The following is a 22,660-nucleotide window of genomic DNA, read 5'->3' as shown; positions in this document are numbered from 1 at the left end:
TGAGAAGAGGCTATGGTTTTGCTCCGTAGCTTTGCCGTTTTCAGTAATCTGACTCACTGAGGTATATTTAGACACAGTAACAACCTCCATTGTTAAGTAATTTTTCATTTGAATTTTCCTCAAATTAATGCTGTCCTCTTGGCCCCCAAATTCCTTTCTTCAGCGAGGCAGTGCTGCCCTCCACGCCCTGAGGAGGAAGGGGAGCCGTGGAGGACTCTGATGATTCGGACCACATGGTGGAATAAGATAGATCTCAGCGTCAGGTTGGCAGGATATTCCTCTTTCTTCAAAGGTCTCCAAACCCAGCAAGCCTTTCTTTGATATCTTTCCAAACGGATTTATCAGCATTGGGGCATACATTTGTTTAGATTGTTCCTGTAGGGTGGGACTTTCGAAAGAGCAGAAGAGTGCCAAGTGCCGAATTCTCACCAAGTTCTCCATAAAGATTTCTGTAGCTCCCTTTGAAAATCCTAGCTATGTTCCACATTGCTCTGCACATCCCCGCTGGAAAGGTGCCTATGGTGCCCTCACAGTGTGGGCACAGGGGGTACAGGAAAGATTGTGACATTTCAAAAAACAGGCGGAGGAAGAACTGGCTCTAGACAGAGGAAATACATGAAAATGTGGAGGTTGGGAGGAAGCAAAGAGGGAAATGGAGACTGTACTCCCTAGACCCATCATCTTTCTTTTCCTTTCTTTATCCTTCCTGTTTACTATTTCTTCTGTTGGTTTTCCCCAACACATTGTTATTGTTGTTACAAGAGAGGGGAGCATACACTGTGTATAGAGAGCATGGGCAGAGCTCGGATCCCACAGACACCTGCTCATGCTCTGGGCTTACAGGTGTGTTGACACACATGCAAGTGACCTGATTGTGCCGGGTCTGATCCTCCTTTGGCCTCCTAAAGAAAAAGCAGAGGCTGCTGCACTAGGACAGAAGCCACAGAGGTTTGGCATCTGATCATCTGATGTGCTTTTCATAAAGTAGCAGTTGAGACCGCGCCAATTTTTATGCGCTACCTCAGGAGTAAGCAAGACATCTATGGAGAGCTGCATAGGAACATCCAGGCTAGTAGCTCCTGAATAACAAATGCCCTGATGGCCAAACAAGGGCTGCCAGAGCTATTGTTCGCCTGCCCTGAGGAAAGGGCCTGATGAGGGCTGTTTGGAAAGGATGTCAGAGAAGGGATCTTTATTTTATGAGTGAAGAGATACAGTGGCTATTTCTGATCTGTTATCGGTGCATTAATGATTTGTAAGCTACAGCAGGGTTTGCGTGTCCTCTGGTTTGGGGGGGGGGGGGTGTGTCAGATTGAGAAGATCCTTCTAAGTTCTCTGATACCCTATTTGTAGTCATGTACCTGCCTGGGTTTTTTTAAATAGTAAGTACCTAAAGATTGCTGAGAGCCACATCATGTCTTAAATCTAGTTTCTCCTTACTCCCTCTTGGTTTCCAGATGGAATTTAAGATGCTGATTTTGCTCCCAAACTCCCATGGCTTGGCCTTGGCAAGGAAAAGTGGTTCTGTTAAGATTGGCCGTACATTACAAGCTCAGTAAGCCTCAGCACATCCCTTCTTGTCCCACGTGGATCCAAGGATTAGATGTCAGCTCCCTAATTCGGCCAGGTTGGGCACAGACTTGCTGCAGCAGCTGTGCCCTCTGAGGAGGGCAAGGGCAGTGGGGTGCTGGGGCAGGGAGGGCGCAAGGACCCTTGGGTCTGTATCACTCACAGAGGGACAGAGGAGCAGAGGCGAGAGCCTGGAGAAAGCTTTGGAGAGACTCCACGGTTTGCACTGGGCAGTGCTGGCATCTGACTTGGGAGGTTCTCAGATCCCAGGAACTGGTGTTTGAAAGGAGCTTGGTTGGGCACTCCTGTTGGTAAGCTTTGAGAGATCAGAGGCCCCCTTTGATTTATTTCAAACATTCAGCTACCAAGAATAAGATGGGGACCTTTCTTACGTGTTTTGGAGATCTAATAGAACATACAAGTCTGCAAAAAGTCCTTTGCCGTGTGCAATCAAACCAGCATTGCAAATCTATCTGAACGTGGCGCTCCAGCATCAGGCTCCAGATGCCATGTAATGTGTTTGTGGTTTGATGCTCTTCACTCAGAATGCTGGCTAAAACATTTTTATCTTTAGATTTATTTTTAGAGTTTATGGTTGAAAGATTTCAGCTCTGGGCAGCCCCTCCCATGGCTTTGAGCAGCGACACTTGCAGTTGTGTTTCACATAATTAAACAGCCAACAATACTTAATGAAGAAATAAATAACATCAATAAAGTAGTAAATAATTATACGCAGGCAAACACCAAAGACATTATCCATCAGGCAACAGCTGTGAGCATTAGTTTTGATTAATCAATAATGTTGTACAATAGGAGCAGAAATGCTGGCCAGGCCTCTGGGGGAATCACCTCTGCTTTTCCAAGCAGCAAGGTTTGTGATTTTAAGCAGAACTTTCAGCAGAATCCTTAATTAAATGTAACAGCCAGGAGCTACTCCACCAGCAAGCACTCCACTTCTCAAAGCAGACTGAGCGGTGGGAGTTTGACCAAGGCCAATTTAAGGCCTTGTCTGTATTTCAGAAGGTTTGTTGGTGTATCTGGGTAACGGGGTACCACGTCCATCAGTAAAGGGGCTGTTTGGCTGAGGATGCTTTGGCAGGGTCTAGGCAAGCTTGGCAAGGGGTTGGCAGTGCCTGGCTTGTGCTGCCTGGGAAGGACAAGCCAGCACTTTCTGGCTGTGCCTCCACAAAGGCGCCAGCCCAGCCTGTGGCTGGTGGCTGCAGGGCATCATCCCAGTGCAGGTGGCTTCTGGAGCAAGCGCCATTCTGCATTAGGTTTCAAAATGTAAATACGGCTGGAATTCCGCACGTGTTCTGTGACTCTTCTGGAGCCCAGCGAGGGCAGGCTGGTGCCGGAGTCTGGTTCATCTTCAGGTGTCCCTCCTGGACAGAGGAGCCTCAACGAAGCTTTCAGGAGAAACGGATCTCCTCCCGAGCACATCCCTCTTCCCGAGTGCTCCTGCCACCACCAGCCCATTGATTTTTGTGGTGCCACTGCCTCCTTGGGCAGCAGCCATGAATTGTGCTGAGAGGCTCCTCTCCAATCAGTCAGACTGACTGCAGGCTTCTTCTTTGCCTTTTTGTTTTTTTCCTTCTTTAATATACAAAGAGCTTTAAAGAATGCAAACCTTTCAGAAAGACTGATCACAGCACTAGATCCCAGCCTAGATAACAGGCACAAGGTTTTGTAGCCCTTACCCCATTAAAAGAGAAAGAGAAGGGACAGGAGGGGTTTCTGGTGTGTCAGGGACAGGCTTCCAGAACCCATGAGGGCTTGTTCCTCGTGAAGCCAACCACTGATGGCTTCCTGGTGTCTGAATACACAACAGCACCACATCGCTTCCACCGTAAATCCAGTACTGGTGATACCTGTCTACCAGCAGAGATGGGAGCTCAAGGAGAAAGAGGGGAGCAAGGCAAAGGGCTGTTGCTTGGCTTGAAAGACGGAAACAAAACTGACGTGCAGACCCACATCTGAAGGTTATTTTAATTCTGCACGATGGCGGGTGGGTGTGTGAATGTTACAAGCCTGAGGCACACAGGTTTGTTGAGCTAGAAATGGCGATGCTTCCCAGAGGTATGGACAGGGAAAGCTCTCAGCTCTTGTTTGAGAAATGGAGGTTTGCAGACGGCAGTGGAGGAAACGTCACACTGCTTAAAAGCCCAAGCACTTCCCAAAGATCAACCTTGAAGTCGTTTTTTTCCAAACCCTATCAGAGGGAGGACCAGGAACAGAAATCTTGCGTGATAATTGCTGATAGCTCAACAAAACCCAGAGGGTTTCCTTACCCACTTCTCAATGTGCAGGCACTAATAAACTGCTGTGATAACATTAATACTCCTGATAGTCTCTGCGGACTTCTACCAAACGTGAATTTCATTATCATCTGCAAAAGCAAAGTACATTGTGGGTGTTTAAAGGTGTAGCCTGTAAATTGTGGCATTGCTGCCTGTTCACATCCCATCATATATCCCATTTTCAAAGCACCTGCCAGCTGGGTATGGTAGAACTAACTGCACTCCCTTGTCTGGCACAGCAAATAGGTATCACCAAATCTATGCAAATCCCGTCCCGTGCTGGTAAACAATATCATGTGAAATCAAGTGAATAGTGCTCACAGTTCCTCTTCAAGATCAGAAGATATGATTATGGGTCTCCTCCTTCACCTGTAAAGTTTACTGGGCTTCCTTACCCCAGCACTGTGCAAAGCCCGTGTTTGGTCAGTCATCCCCCACGATACCTGTTGTGCATCCGGGGCACAGGGTATACACACATTTCTCTGTGTGAGCACTAAGGCTGATGAGGATAAATCAAATTTGTTTCCTGCAAAACAAATCTGCATGTTTGAAGCATGTTTAAAAGAGTTGCATGTTTTAAAATAATTAATACAGTGTAAGTAATGTATAAAATTTCATGGCTTTTCTTTCCTTTAGAAGACAGGAAAGCATATCAATAAGCCAAAGGTAAGGGCAAGGTTTGGGGCTGTTTTGAGTTCTTTGTCAACTTCTTTCACAGAGTACCCCACTGGCTGCAGGAGCAGTGTTTATGGAAGGTATTGGTTTGTTCAGTGAGATAAATTAAAAATAAGTACAGGCAAAGAAAAGATTTTGGTAAGATACAGATCTCTCTCCAGAAATCATTGTAATAACAGATAATAATAACAGATAATATTGGCATGACTTCAAAATAAATCCTTATTCTAGGTCCAGAATAAGTATTTTAATACATACCATATTATTTAAGTACCTTAAATGATATTTTTTCTTGACTGGAATGAGGTTTGTGCAACCCTTTTTTCCCAAGCAGACAGTATTTGGCATCTTGTGCACTGCATCAGATAAGACAAGTGGATGATATTCAGGTATTTCTCTGCAATCCTGTTATTCCTGCTTTGTTTTATGGAGATGAAGCCCTGTATTTCTAAACCCAGGAAGGGCAGACCTCAGCAGGTCGCCTCCTTTCTTGTTGTCCTGAGCCTGTGGCTCCCATTGACTCTGCTCAAAACAGGTTTTCACTTAAGCTAGTGTTTTCTGGTTTTTGTACAGGGTGGAAGTGATCCCCTCAGGTGCGCAGCGTCAGGCAGCCAGGTCTCACCTTGCCTTCAGCAGATGACCCTGGGGCTGCCACCGTGGACCTAACTGCCCTCTGATTTCACCGAAAATCCGGCTTGGGAATAAGATCTTTTTGAAGAACTGCAATTTCCAGAACCCTTTTCATTGCAAAGCTAGGTAAAGCACCTCTCGGGATCATTACTCAAATGTGGCATATGTTTTGCTGTGAATTTTCGGTAGAACTGTCGCCAGTGATTTCCAAAATAAATGAGACTTTGCATAGTACTTTTTCCGTATTTAACACTGCCTTCCCAGCGTGGCAGCCAAGGCTTCCTTTTAAAGGCGTGTGCATGAGATTATGCAATCGTAGTATTCCGGATACCCAAAGCAATTAAAATAAATCAGGCTAGGTATAATGAGGATGAGCCAAAGCATCTGTTTCTCAAGAGGATTTTTTAACTCTTACCAACTCTATCATCCCCAGAGGCTTGGATCCATGGCGATTAGACCTTAGAGAGTCTTGTACTTCGGAAACGTGTCCAGCACTCGGGTAAGAAAAGTTCTCCTGGAAAGGAGAAGAAAGACTTTCTGGTATGGCAGATATCTGTGCTCCCTGGAAACAGCATCTGGATATCCCCGTGTGTTTGGCACAGCTGGACTTGCAGATCAATTCCTTTTCCCTTCTGGTATTTTAGTTCGACTTGTGTACCTGAATTGGGGGGAGGAGGAATGATTTCCGCATCCTCTCCAGTGTTTACCAAACAAGTCCTGTGTTTATAATCAGTAGTTATTTCAGCCTGACTGCAGGGCTGGTTCAGGGCCACAGAAACCACTGTCCCCCCCTGACGCCAGCACCAGGGACCACAGCAACCCGGGACAGAGGAGCACTCTCTAATGGGGCCAGTTGTCCTGCAGGGCAAGAAGCAGCCTTCAAGACACAGAGCTGTGGTCCCAGGAGCTATTTTGCTTTGTTTCTCTCCTGCTGCCACTTGGTACCAGATGCCAATAGCCTTTTCCAGGCAAAATGCGGGAGGAGGGGAGCTGCTGAGCAGTCCCCAGCAGATTCTTTGCTGGGCTGCCCCAAGTATGTACTTAGGTGGGAATGGCTTGAAGACAGCTTAGCCAAAGGTTAAATATTGCTAAACTGTGCTGGATGATTGACTCGCCAGTTTTGTTGCATTTGTAACTCAGATAAAGGATGAAGACATGGGAATAAATGCGTAGAAGTGACTGCTACAGTTTGCAGCGGAAAAAATCCCCAAGGTTGTGGTGGGGGACACACAGACACACTAGCCCTATCCTCCAGCTGTGAGCACAGGACTGGCCAGGTGCCCTGCAGGTACTTGGGGGTGTCAGGAGCCCTTCTGTGTCACTGTATCTCATCCTAGTTATGTTAAAAAAGATCTCGATAACTGAGAGATCAAATGTTCTTGTACAAACCTAACCAGTTAAAACCAGAAAAACTCAATCCCTAAACAGGAAAGCAAGAGTTGCCAGAAGCAGCTAGACAGGGGCAAGGCATTCAAAGTCAATGAAGATGTAAAGTCCTCTGCTTTCGAATGACAGCAGTGCTGAAAAAAGACCAGTTTTGAGTTTGGCTGATGCATCCCCTGCCTGAGAAACCTGCTTTGCCCTCCCTGGCTTGCTCTCTGGTAGCAGTGGCTGCTCCCTCTGGGATAGCTGCTTATCCCTTCTGGAGCCCGCCAAATGTATGAAACAAAAAGGCCATGACGGCTGAGACCTGCTAAAGGGAAAGAGGTCAGCTTGTTTACTTAAACCGGTTTAAATCTGGCACACCGAGAATAGCAACTTGCTTTGACCACTGACTTGGGTAAATACGGCCTGGCATTCTTAGGGCGGTATTTCCAGCTCCAGCTATCCGCATCGCGCAGGGATATATACACATATATGTGTTTTCAGTAAAAACAGTTAAGGTAAATTATTTGACAGGAGCTGGATGTGAAATGGCTGGCGTGCATTTCCTGCATGTCGTTTGGAAACTGAAGCCCATCTAAAGCCTTACCAGGTGACATTGCCTTCTGAGCTTTATGATTAAGATAGAAATAGTTTTGGTCCAGTGGAGAGATTTTATTTGGGATTTTGTGAGAAGGCAGCTATTTTTAGCAGATAAATTAGTGTGTTTTCTGAAGTGATACAGGCAGGGAAGGATAGCCAGGGAGAGCTGGCTGGACAGTGACAGTGTTCCAGCTTTGAAATGACAATTCAGCCCTTCCGACTCAAGATTAAATGATCTCTGTGGCCTCAGCTCCCCTCTTTCTTTCACAGCCATCCACGCTGCCACAGCACGTAACAAGACATAATTTTACATAAGCAGAAGACTGTGCTCTAAGCCAATATACAAGTCATACCTGATTGAATATTGCCATTTCAGAGACGCCATCTAATCACATTTTTCGGGTTGTGTGAACAAAATAATGTTGTTATAATTACGCACACTGTTTGTGTGTATGCGCGCGTGTGTGTTATATACGTATAATGACATTAGGATGATAATATAGCTGTTTCTATTAGCTCTGTGGTATTAATAAGGTATGACAGAAAGTTATTTGATACCATTTGAAATCCCACTTGCATTTTCATATTGCTCTCAGATGTAATTCAGGGACTTGATTTTTATGAGTTATGGCTCTGATGTCACTTGAATTTTTGCCCGTAATAGGTCCCACTGGAGCAAAATTCATCAGACTCAATTAACAGCATCTGAAAAGTGTATCTTGGTTAGCAACCGATCAGGCAGAAACTGCGTGGGCTCTGTTTTAGCTGACCCATCACCCTCTGCCACTACATGAAACCAGCTTTCCAGGCAGCAGGTAGCAGCCACCTCAGCTCACTGTTACCAGGAGACTTAAGCAAATATTTTGGGGGCTGCTGAACCGCTCTTCCCATCCCATGGCTGCACCTCTTCTTATGGGGCTCCTAATGCTCTGCGACCATCTGGGCACTCTCCTAGTTTCTGCATTTGTAGGTGATTCATGCTCCCACAGTCACTTTTCTACCATTGAAGCTCTTGATATGCAGCAATGATGATTTTTCTTAACCAGCCTGTTCTGGGAGCCCTGGGGCAGTGGGGTGCTGCTAACAGTCCTACACAGGGGAGCTTAAAAATATGGTGCCAGAACAACAAAAATAAATGCCAGGTAAATAAAAACAACTCCAAACGCACATGCGAATTAAAGGCTGGGATTTGAAAGCTGATCTCACATTGGGTTCTATGCTCAGTTAGGTCACTCATTGGGGCTGGTGGACTTCTTGGAGGGAAGATAAATGCTCTGGTATTTTCCTGGTATTTTTAATGCTTCAAGCTGGTGATTCTAATGGCTGAGCTGAAGGGCTCCCAAAGTGAGAGACCAATCCTAAAACCTGCTGAATGAACACTGAGCCTCCCGCACCATCAAAAGGCTTTGCTTCCCACCCCATGCGGGAGCAGGAGCAGGAGCAGAGGCTGGCATCGTCCTCACAGCTGCACCATGGCTCCAGCTCCCACCCTCAGCACTCACCACAGAACTCCTCCATGTCTTAAAGGCCTGGAAAAGCTTCAAATAGAAAATCTCCAAGCGACCTAAAGCACCCCACAGCAATGCTGGCTTGCCAGCCCTATGCCAGCCAGCACAGCCCTCCTTGCAGAGTGGGTCAGGCTGGATTTCCTCCTGAGCATAACACCAGGCTCGAAGACTCCAATTGCTTCCTGCCTCCCAACATGCCTGACCACAACTATTTTTAATTGTAAGGCATGAAAATAAAGTTACTTAATAAATTAACGCTTTGAATGTGTTTTAGTCTGGCTGTTTATTAGGACCAGCCTTATTTGGCTTCTATGTGCTCAATTCCAGCTACTGCTCAGTCTGATCTCTATCTTATTCCCTTCGTAATCTACTGATCTTCTGTTGTTATCATTGCTGTGCTTTATGGTTTTGCATCACTTTATTGACTCGGCATACTGTAGGCTGCTTTTTTTTTTCTCCCTCCACTGAAAATAGCCTTTTATGAGAAGCTTAAGCAAAAGCCTGGAATGTCCAAAGGAAAGCACAGAAACTACAACATTTTGAACATTTCTTTCGGCCAGAGAAAGTTACAAAATATTCATATGAAGAAACTTATCCAGTGCCTGCAGGACAAAATCCAGCATTTGATTATATGTGGAATTTCAATTTCTGCTATAAACAGGCTGGGTATTTTTTTATTTATCATTTTGAAATATAAAGAGGTTGTGGGGAGGAGAAGGCCCCTATACAATTGATGTAAGAGCAATAATGAATACACGTACCCTTGCTGCCAGGATTACATACTCCTCAGCACTGCTCCAGATTCTGCTGCTATCCCATTCAAAATGCTACCAACGTTAGAAACTCAAACAGGATGCTGGAAGTTCTACCAGCTGGCAGCACTGGCCAAAGAGGCACCATGGGCAGGGGGCTGGAGCTGTGGGGATGGAGGGTGAGCCCCTTCTTTTGCCCACACTGGGCCCCTTCCCCTGCCCTACAGAAACTGAGTTGGTGCGGCAGGGGAGGGACCTGCAGGATGATGGATAGATGGACATGCACAACTCATCCTCTTTGAGTGAAGCAGATCTATACCAGCAGGAGACTACATGTCCTCTGTGAGTGGTGACTGGCCCTCAGGAATTGCCTTTTGCTGCTGTCTAAAGCATGAAATTGGGCCACTAGCTCACTGTGGACACCAAACCTTCAGATAATTGAAGTTCAGTGAGAATAAATCTACCTACTCAGGGGACTTTTTATATCTGGGTCTTCAAGTGAGCATCAGATTGTCCCACCGTCTGATTTCTGGCTTTAGATGTAAACTTTACAGACGTAAGCTCAACTTTGGAGTTGAGCTCCCTGGAATCTGGAGGTGAGATGGAGCCCTGCAGAAGCTCAGTTCATGGGGTGGTAGCTTGGGTCATCATGCATAAGCCCTGCTTCCCAGCATGTTGCATAGATAAGCAATCCCTGTTCAGAGGACCAAAATGTGCCGCTGCATGGTTATCCAGCCTCACCACCTTCTTGATAACAGTTACAAGGCCATGGCTTAGAGGGATGCTCGCCTCCTGTGGAGTGAGATTGTGGTTGGAGGGAAGGATGGGGCTCTGTGACCCTTAGAGCCACAAGTGATGCTCTGTGCAGTGGACAGGAGCTCAGAGCCACCACTGAAGCTGCCAGTGACGCCTAAGCCCCAGATGCTGGGGCAGAAGCAGAGGGATTTAGGCACAAATGGAGACGAGAAGTTCTCTTTGCTACTTGGTTATATATTGTGGGAAAGGAGCAGCCCTACCTGCCTGAGATAAAAAAAAAATGAATAAACAAATAAAAACCTGTTTGTGCCCAATATATTGCAACAATCCTTTGAGGATGGTTTTATCTGTGTGAGAATATAGCCCTGATTAAACATGCCAAGGCCAGTGAAAACAAAGGTGAATTTCTGAAGAAATGCAAGTTCTTTGTGCCAGGAGTTCACTGGGGGTGAAATGGAGCAGCGCCCCCCATTCTGCAGGGATGTGTTGAGGTGTGGGTCTCATTTGCATCACCTCCCATACCTACCCAGCCTCTGCAAAGCATCCTCCCCTGGGGAGACTGAGCTCCCAAGCACAGTGTCAGACTTTAGTGGTCCAAAGAGCTGGCTACGCACAACTCTCCTGAGCTGTTCTGCTGGCTTTGCCCATCCAGGACACACACAAGCTGCCGGTGGCAGGTCAAAGCCCAAGCACTTCTGCTGGCTTCCAATCTGCTCCATCCAGCATCCCAGCATACCCCCAGTGCTCACACTCACCTGCTCTAGTGCTTGTCCTGCCTTCTCCTGGTTTCTGAAGCCCTGGGACAGCACATCAGCTTTCCCACAGCCTGAACTCCAGCCTCGTGATCTCTGGCTTGCCAGACACTGGAGGCAAATTCCCCTTCCCCGGCACTGAAGGTGCCAATCTTCCACCTCGACATAGTATGAGCTCAAAGGCTGTGGGGCCACAGACTGGACAGATGGCCAGGGCATCTTAGAAGGCCGTAGGGCAGGAAACATGACACTTCCTACAAACCAGAAGGAAGAATTTGGCATTTCCTCCAGAGGAACTATGAGAAAAGCCGACTCCCCCTGAAGAAGCACTCAGCATCCGATGGGAGCCCAGAGCAGGTGCCCAACCAGACAAAAGCACCAAAGACGTTGGAGTGAAGTCCCTTCCACTCATGGTGCCATGGCAAGTGCTGCCCAAATTCCCATGCCTTCACCGTGCTGTCTGCCCCGGGGCCAACAGAAACTTCACCCACACCTCGCACAAGGGTTGCTCCTTATTTCCCCTCACCAAAAACCACCCCCCGCGGCTCACAGTGGGGTGGCCCCACATGCCCAGCGAGATGTCCAGAGCGACAAGGCAGCCCCGTCTGATGGAACTTTATGCTCCGCTTCATCAAAGCCATTTTCCCATATACGCAACACATGTATCCATTTTTGTGACACGGAAAGCGCGTTTCTTTGCTACATGTAACCAAAACTGCCGCGCAACGGGGCTCAAAGGGGGGGCACACGCAGCTGCGCTATCCGCGCTATAGCCGGGGCGGCGGCGGCCCAGAGGTACGGCGGGCGGGCGCCAGGGGTCGCCCCGGCAGCGGCGCCGCCCGCACTTGTTGCTGCCCCCCGCGCCGCGCTGTGTCGTGATGCACGCAGCGCTGACGTCACCGCTGTCGTCATTATTAAGGATTTGTATTTATTTATTTATTTGCGTCTGTGTTTATTTATTCCCGTTCCCGCTGTTTCGCGGCGGCAGGGCCGGACCCGGCCCGCTGCGGCAGCTACTAGAGGGTGCCTGTCGTCGTCCTCGCTCCCCCTCCCTGGGGCAGCGTCCACGAGGGGGGGCTTGGGGAGAATGAGCCAAAAAAGGGGGAGAAAATGCCAGTATTGGGGAACGGGGGAGGGCAGGTCCCCAAGTAGCCGCTTCGTACCGCCTTCCCCCCGCACCCTCCCTCCCCGCGGAGCCGCGGTTGGCTGCGCTGGCGCGGAGCGAGGCAACACCCGAGGAAAAGGACTGAATCCCCCAAAGTGACCCTGCCGTCAGTGCCCAGGGGTGGGTGGGGGCTCCGCGGGCGCGGAGGTCCGCGCATCGCCGCCGGACGCACCGCCGTCTACCTGCGGGGCGGCGGCTCATGGGGCCCCTATGGAAACTTTCCGTGCCCTGTGCTGCGGGAGGGCCTTGCGCAGGTGCGGTGCCGGGATCCGCCGGCGCGGATGCTCGCCCACAGTGGAGCAGGAGGAGCCCATCTCCCCAGCTCGCCAGGGCCGTATGAGGCTGCGGCTCCGCGGCGGGGCCCCAAGTTAGCTCGGGGCTGCGGAGTCTCCGCAGGATGCGCAGAGCCTGCGGCTCTCCCCGACGTGCGGCGCTGCACGGGGGGTCGGGCGGGGCTCAGGTGCGAGGCCGTGGCCCCTCCGCGGGGAGCGTAGCCGCCCAACCCGCCACTCCGGGGACCCTTCTCGTCCCCGCGCTGGCGGCGCCGTCAGCACCCGGCGGATCAGCAGTGCCGGCACGTCCCGCTGCGCGCTTCGCGGGTGCGGAGGGAGCGCGCCCATCCCCGCCGCGGCGGGACGCGCCTCCCCGCGCCCCCCTCCCCCGGTTCCGTTGCTTTTTCTGGCCGAGCCGCGTCCCGCGGCGCGGCGCGGCGGCGCATGAATATTGATGTGTTTATATAATCGATAACCCACTTTTCTCCTTTCCCGGGGAAAAACGATAAATAAATTACTGACAAGCCGCCCGCTCTCCCAGGGCCGCCGGGCTGGCCCGCTGTGAGGGACGGCCGTAGGGACCTGGCGGCCGGGCAGCCCCCGCTCCCCGCGCTGCTCCGCGCAGCTCCGCAGACCCCGGCGCTGGGAGCGCGGCAGCCCCGCCGGGCGCGCGCGGGGACGAGCAGCGCCCCTCGCGCCGCAGGAAATGGTCTTTATATTAGACATATACTGGCAGGTCCTGTCAGATCCGCAGCGCGCCCGCCCGCCCTTTCGGGACCCCAAAAATCGCCGGGTGCCGCTAGGACCCTCGCCGCCGCCCCGCGGACCCCGCGCCGCCCCCCCGGGGCCCGCCGCCGCCCCGTGGCATTTTTGCCGGGCCCTGGCGGGCGCCCGGGATGCAACCGGCGTCGGGAGGCGGCGGCGGCGGGGCGCGGCGGGGCGGCGGCGGGGCGGCGGGGCGAGGGGCGGGCGGCGGGGGGGGGCGTCGCCGTGCGCCGCGGGGCGTGGGGCGGCGGTGGCGGCGGGGCGGCGCGGTGGCGGCGGCGGCGGGGGGCGGCAGGCGGCGGGGCCGGCTTTGCCCTGCCAGGACCTGCCGGGCTCCATTCACGCCAACAAGTTTGGGAGAATGTTGAGTTCAATCACGCCGGAGCCGCGATGGAGCGCAGCGCACTGCAGGTACCGCGCCGCCCCGCGCCCCGCCCCGCGCCTGCCGCGCGGAGCCTCCGCGCCGCTGCGCGCCCCCTCCCCTTCCCCACCGCCCTCCCGCGCGCCCGCCTCCCTCCCTCCTCCCGCCCGCCCGCCCGCCCTCCCTCCTCCTGCGCGGCGCTGAGCGGCGCGGCGCGGAGCCGGCGCTGATGCCGCTGCCGTGTTGTTGTTCCCCGCAGTGGGTCGGCGCCCCGTGCGGCTCGCACGGCCCCTACGTCTTCTACAGGGCGTTCCGCTTCCAGCGGCGCGGCGGCGGCCGGGCGCGGGTCCTCTCCCTCGGTGACTTCTTCTTCGTGCGGTGCCGCGCGGAGGAGCCCGCCTGCATCGCGGAGCTGCAGCTGCTCTGGGAGGAGCGCACCAGCCGGCAACTTCTCTCCAGCGCCAAACTTTATTTTCTCCCCGAGGACACCCCCCAGGGCAGGACCAGTGACCATGGCGAGGTGGTAAACGCAGCGCCGGCTTCCCCCCTCCCTCTCCCGTGCCCGTCCCCACCTGCATGCCCAGACTCGGGTACCCTCCGCTGCTCCCACCCGCGTCCCCTCACCCGCTGTGCGTGGCGGGGCAGCGCGGAGGGACCGCGCCGTCGGGGCGCACCGGGAACTTGTACGGGCGGGGGGGGGGGGGGGGGGGGCGGGAGTGAGACCGGGTCTGGGGCGCCCCCGGCCCGGAGGACAGCGGAGTGCGAACGGAGCTCGCCCTGACCGTGTCCGGCTTCGTTAACAAAAAACCCCTAGAACACACAGGAAAGAAAAAAAAAAAAAAAACAAAAAAAAAAAAAAACCCAAACCGAAATGGTTGGGGGGATTTCGATATTGTTCGGGGCTTTTTTTTTAGTATTAGATATGTTTAAGAGGGCGGAAATTACGAAATGGAGGCTGAGGGAGATCAAAAGCTATTGAGCTGGCAGGGACGTGTTGAATAAAGTGATAAATGACAGGTACGGGAATAATACATTCAAATAACTTGCAGATATGTCTGGGCGTATTTCGGAGCCGCCGTGCGGCCGGCGCAAACACGCTGCGCGCCGGCACCCACCGCCGGCGCCCGCGCAGCCCCGCGGCCGCCCCGCGCCACCCGGGATGGGGCCGCGGAGCGGCGCAGGTTGCGCCTCCCGTCCCCGCCCCGGGCCGCTCCCCCCGCCCCGTTCCCGCTCCCTCCCGTTATTTGCTTTTCAGATTTATTGCTCCAGCACGGGCCGTGGTCAGGGGAGGGGGGAGACTGGCGTACCCTGAAAGTGCTGCGGGGATGGAGGGAGAGGGTCTTCGGGAGGGGCTGGAAACCAGACGGGGGGGAACACGAGATGTTTTGGAGGAACTTATGTTGGAGATGTGGGGGGGGTGGGGTGTAGGTCCAACGAGGGGCTGTTGTCCACAAGGGCTGTTTTGGAGTCACGCGTGGCTCTAGGTGCCGACGTAGCCGTGTACCCGTACACATGCATACGCAGTCGAAAAGCGTTTCAGAGCCACCTTCGCTCGCTGCCACCTCTTTAATTTTCCGTGCGTGCCACTGAGATAAGGCACCCTTTTCTAAGAATCAGGGAGATGACAGTGAGCAATGGATGCTCTGAAATTGCCCGTGGTGACTATTTAAAACTGTGCCTCTGTGTGTCGTATGTGTGTGTGTGTGTGTGTGTGTGTGTAAAATGAAAGATATTTGGAAGGGAGGGGGGTGGGGAAAGGGACACAAATCATTTTAATACGCCTTAATGATCAGCTCATGTTACTGTGGTAGGAACATCAGAGAAAATTAATCCTACCATTACGAGTAAAACGCTGCTCCGGTACGAGAGTTCTCAGCTGCATGTACCTTCCTAATAATGTGCACAATTTTATTTATTTTTACATGCAAACACCGCTAGTAATTAGCCGTGTGATTATACTTGTGCATTTCATTGGGGCTTTAACTGATGTCATTCTGCATTATTCAACCATATGAAAACAATTTTCAATTAAGATAATGGCACGCCTTGAAATTATGCAAATGCGCTCGTATTGTGCAGAATAATTATGACAAATGTAAAGCAGGTAAAAAGTTTCCTAATGCAGTTGTGTTTTACACCCCGGTGATGTCATTTCCCCTCTGGCCTAAGTTAGTCATTCATTAGCAGAGTAGCAGCAGCAGCAGCAGCAACAGCAACAGCTCTGAGTGATACTTCTCTGGCAGGGAGCCTACAGAAACCAGCACTGAGAGCCAGGGCCTAGAGAGGGCAACATAACACTCCCATTAAGAAATGTATTTTGTTTTCACTTACTCCATTAACTTGTTTATAGACATCGGAATGATTTTTTTATTATTGATTTTTAATAGTTTGGAACGATCTGAGTTGTACTCAGGGACTTGCAGGGAGGCAGCCGAGAGACAAAAGGCTGGGTGCTGTCTGGCGCTTTGCAAAGTGCTGTCTGGGTGGGGGTAACTGGCTTCATCAGTGCACAGGGCACCCAGTTCAGCTCACCACACCATGGGCACGGTTCCTTACGTAAATGGCATCCATTTCTGTCCCCAAAGCAGCGGCAGGGTTGCCTCTGGGGTCACAAGGGCTCCTGTGGGAGGAGATGTAGCTCTTGAGTGAGAGGCAGCTTATAGCCATCAGGGTAGACGTAGACCCTATTTGTGGTGTGGGACTGCTGAGAGGGTAGAACCCCTTGTCTTGCATTCAGGGAGTGGGGATGGAGTGAGCCAGTGCTTAAACATGTATTTCAGATATGTGGTGTCCAAGGCAAAGGGTGACAGAGGTGCTCAGTGTCAATAAAATTATTAGTGAGGGGAGCGAGTTGTTGAATCACAGGCTTGTGATCGAGCCCACTGGAGATTTAAGCATAGTCGCTAGCTAGCAGCTACCTGCACTAGCAGCATGATTAATAGAAGCAGCCCGCTGCCTGTTTTCTGTAATAGCAGCATTGACACTATGACAATATTCAGCTAGTGGCTGTGAGGAGCAGGGAGAAGCGATGAGATACGTAATGCTTCTGTTACTCAGAAATTTCTGATGGCGTATTTTATCTGATTGCCAAATGTTTGAGCTAATCAGTGGTGAGTGTAAATATAAGTCTTTTTATAGCTACCTGAATTCATCACCCAGATTTAAATATAACCCCAACTGCTGCTAAAACCAGATGTTTTCATATGCTGTGGCTCAGACCCTGCGAAGGGTTTAAGCCCAGGGGTGCTTCTGCCAAGGCACTCCTCCTTGCGCCTCAGCATCCCAGTAAACATGGCAAAGAAGCTCTCCTTTGGCCCCAGGAGATTGCTTCCTGGGGCGTCTCAGTGGATGGCAAACTTGGGATGGGGCTGGTCGTAAATTGTTGGTACAGGTGTTCCTGGCCCCAGTTGATGCTCATCGCATTCCAGAGCAACAGGCTGGGACCAGCTCTGGCATCATGATGAGACCAGGGGTCTTGCTGCACAGGAGCAGTGGAGACATTTTTGTGAGAGCAGTGGTGCAGTAGGGGACACTGTTAGATGAGGTGGAAGAGCTTTTTGCTCTTCTTCAGTGAAAACTTTGTTGCTGCTTTTGTAACACAGGGGCCTGGGTGTGCTGCTTCTGACCTGGCTGTCAAGCCCCAACACTGCAGCAGGTGCAGCACTGGTCTGAGGGCAGGAGCAGCCCTCTCCCTCTTCCCTCCAGCAGGGAAGAAGGGGCTGTCCTCGCTTCCTGGGAGGGCCACCGCTGAAATGGAGAAAGTGTCTGTTTTGCTGGAGGAAGATGCTACCTTGCCCTGGTATTCTCCTCCTCTCCTGGCCCAGCGTGGTCCTCCATGTCCCCTCTCTCATGGGATGGGAAGACCTCTGTGACAGCAGGCGCCTGGTGCAGGGCTTGGAGGAGTATGCTGGGATTGCTATGAAGGTTGGGAGGGAGCAGCTATAAGAACATACTGTCGCTCCTGAAACAGTTTCACAGGGTTTGTGGGGAAAGCAGACCCCCAGCTTTTCTAGTGCCCACCTGTGAGAAGCAGATGCTGCCTGTCCGCTGGCAGAAAGCCCTTGCCAGGTGCCCTCACACAGCATCCCTGGACTTGTGGCACTTGAGAGTCATGAGGTGGGCTCAGCCCCAGGCCCTGCAGCCCATGGGGTCCTAGCCGAACCCTCCTCCAGCTCATTTATTCCTCTCTGCTCCGAGGGGTAGCATGAGGCTATGGAATGACTGACCTTTGTAGAAGCAATTCTAGAGCAAAATGCTTGTTAGTGCCTTGTATTATCATGTTTTTAAAGGTGTTGGCATTAATTAGACTGCGCTTAAACATATATATCAGAGCTCATGCTCGTTAAATCTAGGGATGGTATTTGATGTGATGTGTACAATTTCTAAAACCCCCCAAACAAGCAACTAATTCATTTAGGATGGTATGACGTTCCCTGCATTGCTCCCAGTTGTGAATGCTGCTTCCGCTGAGGCTGGACTGTCAGTAGGGATCTGCCTTTGGTTCATTCATCAGCAGCTAAGTTTACTACGAACTCATGTTGATTTCATCTCTTCTCCCAAATTGGGTATCTGATGCAATGCTTTTCGCCTTGCAAATAATCCTTACTCATGCAAGTAATTTACATGAGTAAGCATGGCTCATACAGGGGAGAGGAGAGAGATAGTTTCCTGTAATTATTTCCCTAGCAGTGTTTTGCATTTTCAGACTAATTGGGGGAGAAGAAAAAAAAACACAAAGTCACTCCATAAATGTATGTCATTTATAATTGTTGAAAACATTCTTCCAGAAAGTTACGGGAGGCAGCAGGTTTGATCTCTCTTCGTTTCGGGACAGCTGCTCAACAGCATCCCTTGAAAGCCCGATTTATTTCGCATGCGCTCTCCATGTGTGGGAGGTCCTACCCCAGTGCATAAAGGTAGCACAGGCTGGCCCAAGTGTGGTGTCTTTCGCTACTAGAGCTTATTGCCACCCCCATTGAAAAATGTGCTACTCCCTTTGCACAGTAATAGATTTTTTTGAGAGACGTAGGAATATGTGTGCTCTTATTTGAAATGAGAATGGCCCCGTTTTAGTCTCCACGGTGTGTGCCTTATGCTCGTATCTGTCAACACTGGTAATGACAACATGTTTCAAACATGCAGATTATGATTATTAAAGGGTGCTTTAAAAATCATGCTAATAGCATCAATCTCCAATGTACACTTGCTCAAATTAATTCAGCTTTGGAAATCAGGCGCACTGTAATAGCAGTGTTAGAGAAATGGCATTTGTCATAAAATATCATGGTTTTGGTAATTGCATATTCACTCTGTGTATTTTTATCTCTCTTTGCAACCAGTAGCATATGCTGGCAAAGCATGAAGAGGGCAATGATATTACTCAGAGAAGCCACATGTTGCTAGCCATTAGCCAGCAATCTGGCATATCTGGTCACGTAAGGCAGATTCTCTCTTTTTGTTGGGTTTTTTTTTTTCCCTTATCCCTCCCCTTCCCTGTGCATTCAGACTGTAAAATACACCCACTGCTCTCCAGAGTTGCTGTTCCCAGTCTGATCAGTGGCACTAAACATTAAACTCTTGTCTTTGGAGAATAATAGGCCTCACATGGTACACCCTCAAGCATGTTGAGATACTGTGCAGGCTGGAAAATAAAAATGTTCTAATTGTGTCTTTTAAATAAGCATAGGAGTGAATTAATTAGACTATATTTTGTCTTTAGTTGCTTAGTTACACAATAGTATTCCTAAGCACAAGTAAGATAAATTGGCTCTTTTTGTGCTCCTTGTCCCTTAATCATAATTACTGTATTGCTCAGGAGAGTAACGCATACATAGATTTTGCATTTTTAATAATATTCAAACAATATGCGAATGATATAGAAAGTATGTTCTGATTCAAGCTCTTGTATGCTTTTATTCGGGAAGAAGTTCTACTGCTATGGGAGCAATATTTGCATTAGTTGCACAGAGATGTAGTTCTGGGAAATACATAATTGAAATATTCTTGCAATGCTTGTTCTGGCCCTTTCATTCGCATTCAAAATAACAATGCCTTAAGTCTCTGAACAGTCATCCGCTCTTGATTTAAGAGCTTTTTTCTTTGTGTGTTTGTGCGTGTGCAGTGTGGGTTCACACCCAGTGTTAACCCTGCAGAACCTAGACGCTCGCGTGATTCATAGTGTCGTATCAAGTTGAGCTTTTTATTTTGTAGCTAAAACGCAGTCAGAAGGTCAGATGAACATCGGCATTTTATGGCATCAATCCAATGACCTTAATGCTTGGCAGGCGTCCATGTTTCTATGCGAAGGTGCCAGGGTTATAGATAATAAAAGAGTTTGTTTTCATTTTCTGGACATTTTAATCTTCCTTTGCAAAGCATCGTCTCAGGTTTGCAGGGCTTGGGGCTGCTCCTGGGGTCCACAACTTTAATGTCTTGCTGGATTGTTGAACGCTAGCTGCTAATGATGGGCAGGTTGATACAGATACTGAACAATGGAAGGTTCTGGCAAAAAAAACCCTAGACATGCTCAGTGGATGTATGTGAAAATTGGCTCCATTGTTCTGCTGTATGAAAAGCAAGTAAATTATTTACAGATATTTGCTAATTAAAGCACATATTGTTTTACCAGCACAATAGAACACAATATAACAAAAGACAAAAGAATAAGCTTGCATAATTTAAACTTGCTAATGCAGTGTACTCCTTGTTAAGAAAAATATAATTATGTAATCTATGAGGAAAGCTTTTCATACTGTAACTGTAGTAGGCAAAATTAGGAGTGAATTGCTTGTCAACTTGCCTAAACTAAAACAGCTCTTCGAGATCTGTGAACTATCTGACGGGAAAACATTTTGACTGAAGCCTATTTTCTCAGTGGTCAGAACTTCTATCTGCAATGACAGATACACATTCAATTTGAATCTCTCCTCAGGAGTGGGAGGAGGGAATAAAAACACCCCAGAAATGAGGGAGGAAGCTTACAGTGGAGATGTCAAGTCCAACTGCTCACAGCTGGCCATCCCCGTGCGCTCTACCTCCACGTTACTTCTGGCCCAAATGTACCACTATCCCACAAAGCATCCTGCAAGAACACGGTGCTGCCCTGCCCCAGGACATTTTGTGTGCTTTGCTCTGGAAATACCGAGCAAAAAATACAAAAATCTGGTTGCTGATTACAAGGGAAAGTGAATACCATAGGACTTAATGTGCTTTACCTGCATCCTTTGTGTTGGTCTCTTCTTTGGGGTTTTGGACCCCAGCAGAAGGGTTGAACATGTCAGGATGTAAGATTCTCTGTCAGCATGAGTTTCAGACAGCTATGTGCAGCTGAGCTTAGGCTAGGGAAGCAGTGCAGTAGGCTGGGGAAATACCTGTCACCTGAGTTTAATAAGATCATTATAGCCCTTTAAAGTAATTAGTGAAGGATTAACAGATGAAAGGTTTTGCCTCGGCCTCTTTAAAATTTTCCCATGTGCCAGGTAAATTCCTGGGCTGTCTGTGTTTCCATTCTCAAGGTTCTCCTCTAGGTTGATGGGTAGGGAGTGGTGGTCTCTGTAGGTTCCTGCATGCTGGTGGCTCTGGGGGGCATTGCAGGCTCAGACCCCACTGGTCAGCTCTGCTTCACATATCCTTTGGGACATCTCTGTTCGCCCTGGGCTAGGAGATGCATGAGGAGACGACACCAAATGAGGCGTGCAGCACAGATAAAGGGGCAAAGAAAGCTGCCCATGCCAACTGCTGGAGCCTCTTGTGAGGCTTCCCTGTCACTTGGTGATTCCACCTGCAGAATGAGAGCAGTGGTTCCCACCTGGCAGAGCTGTGCCCCAGCCTGCTTAGAAAGGTGTGCTGGAGGAGCAGCATGTAATAAGGGGAGTATATAACAGTGTTAGTTTTCCTTGTAGGGTGGCTGAATGGGGCACTTCGCAGAGCCAGACCTTTTATATGAATCAGCCACAGTTTTTCAGCTAGTCTGTGATCCTGCAGTCTTCAGAGAGCGCATGTGTACACCAAGTCCACAGCAGGCAGCAGGGTAACGGGGCCCTCTTATTCTGGAGAAAGGCTCTGAGAGCAAAGCAGTCCTGTACAAACATATTCTGCCCCTTTTGGGCTGAATATGGTTGCTGGAGGAAAGCTTGGGAGAAGTGCTGCATGTAGGAGGTGACTCTGGAGACCTGGGTTCAGGTTCCTGAATGACTTTTGACAAGTGGGTTATGGCTGAATTGAGATGACCTGGTTTGCACCAGTGTTCCAAAGCCCTGGTAGCATCTGTATGGCAGAGAAGAGTTCAGGACTACAGACTCTGCTAACAGAGCCTTTTGGCTGATTATGCTGTCAAGTAAGGGCAATGGTGCTTTCCTCGAACACCCAAGTAAATACACTGCTACAGGAGAGGTACGTATTGGAAGTAAGCCCCCTCTTTCCTTTCTCCACCTCCACAACATGACTTTCCACTCCTCAGAGGGATCTAGAGCCGGGAACTGGATTCTCAGGGCAAGAACTGCGTTGTTGCGCAAGGTGTGGGAAAGTCCTTTTCACCTAAATCCCCAAACCCTAAAAAATACATGGAATGTAAAAAAAGTCCATAATAATAGAGGCCTTTATGCCCATATGAAATATGCAGTTCTATTGTCCTTAGTGAATGCAGTCCGTAAAAAGTCGCGCTATATTTTTTGCTTCCGTGGATGGATGTATTTTCAGCGGCAGTGTACTGGGTTGTAAAATATGCATCCCCAGCTATCTAGTGTGCTAAAGGTTTCAGTAAAAAGGCTTGAAGATGTTTTCTAGTGCAAATTGTACTGATCAGTTAAATGACACACAGTGTCTCCTGTAATTATCAGCAAGAGTTTTCACAGTATATCTCCTGTTTCTCTCTAGGCCACGTATTTGATGTTAGGAGACAGCCAAGCAGGTGTTCAACTCACTCGTGCCCTCCAGAATTCCTTAAATGACCTCTGGAAGCACTGGAGTGAAAACAGCCTCAGCACGTCAAAATTTTGAGATATCTCAGTTGCCGTAATTCTTTTAAAGGCTGCCTCGGCGTCTCTAAAACATAAATCTTTCCTAGTTATTGGCAATGTGACGTACCATATGCGGGTGTGCAATCAAGATGTACGACCTCCCTGTGCTGCCCTGTGACTCCCTGCCTTGTAAGAGTTAATATTTCTTCTAAAAAATAATTATCTGCTTTAAACTA

The 22,660-nt window shown here is 49.7% G+C and overlaps 1 protein-coding gene across 5 annotated transcripts in view; it reads left to right on the top strand.

Moving 5' to 3' along the window:
- The first annotated feature begins 13,372 nt into the window (after positions 1 to 13,372).
- Positions 13,373 to 22,660, top strand: part of ARID5B (AT-rich interaction domain 5B) — a 124,809-nt gene continuing 115,521 nt past the window's right edge. For 3 of the 5 annotated variants that reach the window (XM_061374021.1, XM_061374020.1, XM_061374018.1), the window contains exon 1: positions 13,647 to 13,987. In XM_061374021.1, the coding sequence (XP_061230005.1) occupies positions 13,697 to 13,987 (291 nt within the window). In that variant the 5' untranslated portion in view covers positions 13,647 to 13,696. Of the gene's footprint in view, positions 13,518 to 13,646; positions 13,988 to 22,660 lie in introns of those variants that run through there. The other 2 variants (XM_061374019.1, XM_061374022.1) reach the window with 2 other exon arrangements.

Source organism: Neopsephotus bourkii, unplaced genomic scaffold, assembly GCF_033783945.1.
Source record: "Neopsephotus bourkii isolate Nb327-2 ecotype Australia unplaced genomic scaffold, CSIRO-AGI_Nbou_v1 NB_1634, whole genome shotgun sequence".
Taxonomy (NCBI): domain Eukaryota; kingdom Metazoa; phylum Chordata; class Aves; order Psittaciformes; family Psittacidae; genus Neopsephotus; species Neopsephotus bourkii.
This window is presented reverse-complemented; position numbering and strand designations above follow the sequence as displayed.